The sequence below is a fragment of the Lethenteron reissneri genome, chromosome 9 (assembly GCF_015708825.2).
Source record: "Lethenteron reissneri isolate LAM-NWPU_2019-01 chromosome 9, ASM1570882v1, whole genome shotgun sequence".
NCBI classification, from domain to species: Eukaryota; Metazoa; Chordata; class Hyperoartia; order Petromyzontiformes; family Petromyzontidae; genus Lethenteron; species Lethenteron reissneri.
Genome location: NC_083787.1, coordinates 319,074 through 325,546, shown reverse-complemented (window position 1 = coordinate 325,546; position 6,473 = coordinate 319,074). Strand labels below are relative to the sequence as shown.

General features: G+C 43.7%; 1 protein-coding gene across 1 annotated transcript; it reads left to right on the top strand.

The window, feature by feature from the left end:
* Positions 1-2,154: 2,154 nt before the first annotated feature.
* Positions 2,155-5,959, top strand: EIF6 (eukaryotic translation initiation factor 6). Its single transcript, XM_061548543.1, has 6 exons — positions 2,155-2,358; positions 3,665-3,750; positions 3,938-4,113; positions 4,623-4,799; positions 5,103-5,284; positions 5,674-5,959. Exons 1-6 carry the CDS (start codon positions 2,252-2,254, stop codon positions 5,681-5,683), a joined length of 738 nt encoding a protein of 245 aa, XP_061404527.1. The 5' UTR covers positions 2,155-2,251; the 3' UTR covers positions 5,684-5,959.
* Positions 5,960-6,473: the final 514 nt, after the last annotated feature.

The following is a 6,473-nucleotide window of genomic DNA, read 5'->3' as shown; positions in this document are numbered from 1 at the left end:
GGCTCTTGAAGTCGATGATTTTTTTATCGACTTCAAAACAATGCCTATTCTTGATATTTTTGTTGGCGACCCCTGGCTTAAATACAGCAAAAATGCTGCTGGAAAATATTGGTTGTACTGTTTCATTCGTCTTGTATACAATAACAATCATGTATTCTTGTAACGAACACAGTATTCGCCCACTCTCAAAGAGAATAGCTCAGAGGCGCGATAAAGAACCAACCACATGAAAAGGCAGCCATGCAGTGAACCGGAGCCAACAATTCCCCAAGCTCTGCGGTCCTCTATATGAAGGTGTTATCGGCCAATTTTCGAATGTCTACACCCGGGAGGACACCGGAGCACACGAACAAAATCGCCGCGTGTGATGGACAGGCACGCGGTCCCGTCGAGACGGAGCAGGTGGGAGTTCACATGTTACCGTAGCGCCATCTCCTGGCATCTTCTCGACGCGCACTCAAAGGGAGTCTCGCAACACGTGCGCGCGTGTGACCCCCCGACCTGTGCTGGGTTACTCCACGCGTGCGCCACCACCAACCGGAATCGCGGATGTTCTGTCTCGGTCGTTCTATTAACTTGACGGTAACCTTTACATACAATTTGCATACTCCGTCAATAATCCACTCCTCTAGACATGTTCCTCCGGGTCCTCCGGTTTTCCCCTCCACATTTACAAACGTGAGTTTCGGGTATTTGGCTGCGAAACATTTCCGCATGATAAGCTACTTCGTTGAATTATCATTTGTGGCCAGGTCGCTTCAGAAAAATGGTAAAATCTAAATAGTTTAGTTTAAATTCATTTATTTTCAGTGATTTTCACTCCTGTAGCTTTTTGGTATTTTAGTTTTTGTAACTTTCTGACCCACCCCAACTGGAGACTTGTCAAAAATAGCTTCATAACTCATCGGATTTCTCCAGAAATATTCTGATTCTGATTAGAACAATCCTTTCGCGAGCGGAAGAGTGGCTTAGAATGATCCATAATACAGGGGGGGGGGGGGGGGGGGTTGGTGAGATCGTGTAAATATAAATGTGTTGTTAAACCCGCCACCACCCGACACAGCCAACTATTAAGGGTTGTGACGTAAACAGAACGTGCTAATTCGTCACTAGTACAGCACTAGTGTGTCGTGTAGTGTATAGTGTAGTGTATAGTGTAGTGTATAATACTAGTACAGCAGTAGTGTGTAGTGTATAGTAGTGTATAATAGTGTATAGTGGTGTGTATAGTAGTGTATAGTGTAGTGTATAGTAGTGTAGTGTATAGTAGTGTATAGTGGAGTGTATAGTTGTGTAGTGTATAGTGTAGTGTATAGTTGTGTAGTGTATAATAGTGTAGTGTATAGTTGTGTAGTGTATAGTGTAGTGTATAGTGTAGTGTATAGTGTATTATACTAGTACAGCAGTAGTGTGTAGTGTATAGTAGTGTATAGTAGTGTATAGTGGTGTGTATAGTAGTGTATAGTGTAGTGTATAGTAGTGTAGTGTATAGTAGTGTATAGTGGAGTGTATAGTAGTGTAGTGTATAGTTGTGTAGTGTATAGTGTAGTGTATAGTTGTGTAGTGTATAATAGTGTAGTGTATAGTGTAGTGTACTAGTACAGCACACCGGTGTGTGTTGGAGAGCCAAGCCACAACATTTACAATCTGAGTACGACGTTTCGCCAGTAATTACAACCAGCTTCATCAGGCGACAGCCAGATTTGTGAAGTCCATCTGTTCGTTCCCTATGGCGGCGTAGACGTGGTGACCACGCTTCTGCGCCCTTTGATCTCGTTCTTGCTGCCCATTGTGCGTATTAAAATACGTGACAACCCTTACTAGTTGGCTGTGTCGGGTGGTGATGGGTTTAAACGACACATTTATATATTTACGCGATCTAACTCTAAAAAAACCGCTATTATGGATTAGAATTCATTTAAATCACCGACAGATCACCGTGAGGAGCATGACGTCATGTAGTCTTCACGTGCGTGTCGTCACAACTTGTTCAACACCGCGCTGTGAGAACGACGTCTTATGATGGGCGCGTACATGACGTCACCATTCAACTATAGACCCCTCGACTGACGTCACGCTATCGGTTCGTTCGTGGCGTCATCACAGCGTTATCTGACAGCGACGTCATCACGCCGGTTGTGACGTAATCACGCCGGTTGGGACGTCACACGTGTTTTTTTCTTTAGACGAAGCGCACTTTGGTCCCACGTTCTCTGCGTTACCTCCGATCTCTTCGCCTCCCTTTCTCGCGATGGCGGTCCGCACGTCTTTCGAAAACAACAACGAGATCGGGGTCTTCTCGAAGCTCACGAACACCTACTGCCTCGTTGGCATCGGCGGATCCGAGAACTTCTACAGGTCCGTGGCACAGCGGCCCTCGCGGCGTGGCGGTTCAGGCGAGGCGCTTGCGAGCAGGCCGCGGCGTGGAGGCGGCTTCGCAAACCGCGAGTTGGGATCGGGCGTGGTGGTTTGGGAGCTGGGAAAGGGGATGTGGGGGTCCAGCGATCGGGGATCTAGGGTCTTCAAACCGGGGTTTGATGATCTGGTTTATATTCTGGTATTATGGGAACAGAATCTGGGTCTAGGGGGTCTGGGTGTATTGGTTTCAGATCGGGGGTGTGGGGGGTTCATGATGGTGCTCTTTAGTCTGTGGTAGTGGTTTGAAGAGAGTCTGAGGGTCCGAGCTCCGGGAATAGGGTCCTGGGGAGAGGGTATAGAGGTTCGTGGTCCGGTGAGGGGGGAGGGGTGGAACTGGGGACGAGGTGCTCGGGGTCTCAGGTCCGGTGATGGGGATTTTGCAACTGAGGATGGTCCAAGGTATGGAGTCTGGGGACTGATGATCAGGTTTATGGAAATACGAATACTGTAATTGTCTGGGGAAAGGGATCACTGGTTTGGGGGAAAGCGGTAAACCAAATTTGAGTTGGAATAATCAGCGATTTATGCTAAATGGCATTCGGTGTTTGAGACGTTTTGACCACCAATGAAATGCTCCCAGCAAGTTGTGCAACTTCAGTGAGTCACACGGCGACCTGTAGTAATGTACCTAGTGATGGTATGTTGTTTACCCACGTTGGTGTTGTGTTCATAGGCGTCGCTGGCCGTGACACGAGGTGAGTTGCTCGAGGGTTATTCCGTAGGTTTAGATCAAAGATCATGACGCGAACACGGTACAGTACAATATATTAAACTCGGCCAGTAGGGGATGACGAATAAATGTCAGTGTAGTTTAAATTGTCATCTTGACATATTGGCTATTGATTTTAACTTAACTGAACATTGGATATGTTTTGAGGTGAGCTTGTATTTCCTTTTTTGTCCAGAATGAAAACCTACAAGTGAAATTGTGATCTTCAGTATTTTATTTCCGCGTGCTTCCACAACCGTAGTACGATTTAAACGTACTGGAAGTAAAGCCAAAGTAGTTGAGTAACACATTTTATTGCCAGAATATACAACCAACGTACAGTTAGAGTATAGGCATCTGATAATCTCAACAGCTTGTGTAGCCATCAATATAGACTGCAGTAAGAATTTACATTGCTCTGACACATCCACATACTAGCACCATAAGTTGACGGTATATTTGGTACTTTAATTTAAGGAAATAGATGTCTGGATTAAAAGGTGCAAACAAGTTTTCAATGCCATCTGTATTTTGCAGTGTGTTCGAGGGTGAGCTTTCAGAGACCATCCCTGTCGTCCATGCCTCCATCGCCGGCTGCAGGATAATTGGACGCATGTGTGTAGGTAAGGGTCAGATTTGCGTCAGTTACCAAAACTCATTACTGTACTTTATTACCAATTCTGGAAAATGTATACGGATCTACACCGAAACTAAATGAGGAATGACATTTCTAAAGCCAACATCGAGTAAATATGAATACTGTTTGTAATTCACTTTATATGGTTCCCCACCATTAATTGTTCTTTACAGGCAACAGGCATGGACTTTTGGTGCCCAACAACACGACAGACCAGGAGCTTCAGCACCTGCGGAACTCGCTGCCCGACGGCATGATGATCCAGCGCATAGAAGAACGCCTTTCGGCACTTGGAAATGTTGTAGCGTGCAATGACTACGTCGCCCTCGTGCATCCCGACTTGGACAGGGTGTGTTCGTGTCCCTTGATTATAATCCAAGGGCATAACGCTGCACAATTGTGGTCAAAAAACTTACCTGGATATGCTAGCAGTTCGTATATCTTAAAAGGTCGTATTTTTTCCATCAAACTTATATTATTTATTCATATGTAATCATGTGCTTGTAATATATATATACAACTGATGGATATTCTTTTTCAAGAATGACCTGGAAAATGGATGTTCTGTGTATACAACACACTCTTTGGCTTGGCTTAACTTAAAACGAGTTTGCAGGCTCGGACATCCTTCGTTAAGTTTAATACTTTCAGCCCATTTCACGCTTGCATGCTTGCAGTACAGATTCTCCCCTTCACACCCTCTCATTTGTCCAACACCACCTCGATTGAATCTTCCACCCTTTACTGACCACTTAGGGATTTGGAATTGGTATATAGCACAAAGGCAGTGCAGATGTTCCATAAATAAGATATCGTCTAAAAGACTTCCTGTTGTGACTGTCCACTTGTTCATTGCAGGAAACAGAAGATATTCTGGCAGACGTCCTCAAGGTGGAGGTCTTCCGGCAAACAGTGGCAGAGCAGGTGCTCGTGGGCAGCTACTGCACCTTCAGCAATCAGGGTGGCCTGGTACATCCGCGCACCACCATCGAGGACCAGGATGAACTTTCCTCACTCCTGCAAGTGCCCCTAGTGGTGGGTTTCCTCGCAATGTCATCATCAGCCATGATCAGACCACTCCTGATGAAATCCTCTCTCACAAATGTATGCTGTATTTTTTTGTTATGTTATTGTTTATCATTAAGTTGTTTAATGTTTCTATTTTAATGTACGTATTGATACGAAATGCAAGGTTTTGGCCAATTTCTCGTTTACTGTGTCCCCAAGTCTCCCTTAAAAAAATCTTAAATTGCTCTGGCCTGGTTTAAATAATGGATGTTATATAGGGTGGAATAAATGTTTTGTTCCGTCGAAAGGCAAGTCATGTGTGTCTTTCAGGCAGGAACGGTTAATCGTGGCAGTGAAGTAATTGCGGGTGGAATGGTGGTGAACGACTGGTGTGCATTCTGCGGGCTGGACACAACAAGCACAGAGCTGTCGGTTATCGAGAGCATCTTTAAGCTGAATGAGGCACAGCCCAGCGCCATCGCCACCACAATGAGAGATTCACTCATTGACAGGTACGTGAAGTTAGCTTGTAGTTTTCCACTGCTTGGTAAAAGCCTCTCCCAATGAATTCCATTTCTCAGTTATTGCCCGGCAGTGGCCTCAATTTCATCTTGACATCTCTTCTGCTGTCTTCCTCTGGTTGCCTTCTCTCTCCACTTAATAATTGTGTCCATCTCTTGTCAACTCAGTATGTGGCCTGCCCATTTCCACTTTTGCTTTCACAAGAGCTTCATTGGCCACTGTTCTTTTTCCACATTCATGCCTTTATCCAACTTTTTGATATACTCCTAAAATGATCCTTTACAAAAATCTTTGGAAAACTTTTATGCTTGTGCATGTTATAGATAGCTTCAGTATAACCTTTACTGTGACGTTAATGATGATGTTTCTCTTTTTGCAGCCTTGCATAGAAGAACATTTCTGCCATGACATGAAACTACCAAGACATTAAGTGAACTAAATTCTTTCACAAGGTCCGAAAAACAACTCCATGTACAGATCTTGCTTAAAGCTAAACACAGCATATTTACTTTGGCTGGTTAAGCCTGGTTAGGGATAATGTATGTGGACACATTTTATTGGAATGCAATTCTCCATTAAATCGCATATTATTTTCTTTCATAGTTGTACGTTGCGTCATTGTGTGTACAATTGTGACTGTAAATAAACATAGGAAATCTTTATAACCTTTTACGTTTGTGCCTCATTTTTTGTAATTCTTTATAACCTTTTACGTTTGTGCCCCATTTGTTGTAATTGTTTTTAATCCGCCAATCAGGAGTTATTATACGTCATTGATGTTAATGCGGCATAAAATGTTCCGGAACAGATGTCTGGGTTGCCCATGAATTGTAAGTACAAGGCTTCACTCGAAGTTACTTTGTAATGTAGAGTTCTAGTGAAATAGTGGAAGGAACCCGGTATTGCGTGTAACTATGACTATAAAAGTGCTGCAGCAAATGTAAGGACTTGTGTTAAGTAGATGTGTAATGATTAAGCCCATCAATTCATGGTCACTTTGATTCTAAAATATATTTTTTCTATGAATATAGCATCCCTCGTGGAAGCAGTTCAGAGAATCCATTACAAGTCAGTTCTCGCGTGTATGATTCAATTGTGAGCAAAGTACTGTAATCCATTTGTCTCCATTGTAAACACATGGGTTATAACTTAAATGTTGGTCTTCCATAGGCGTTAACT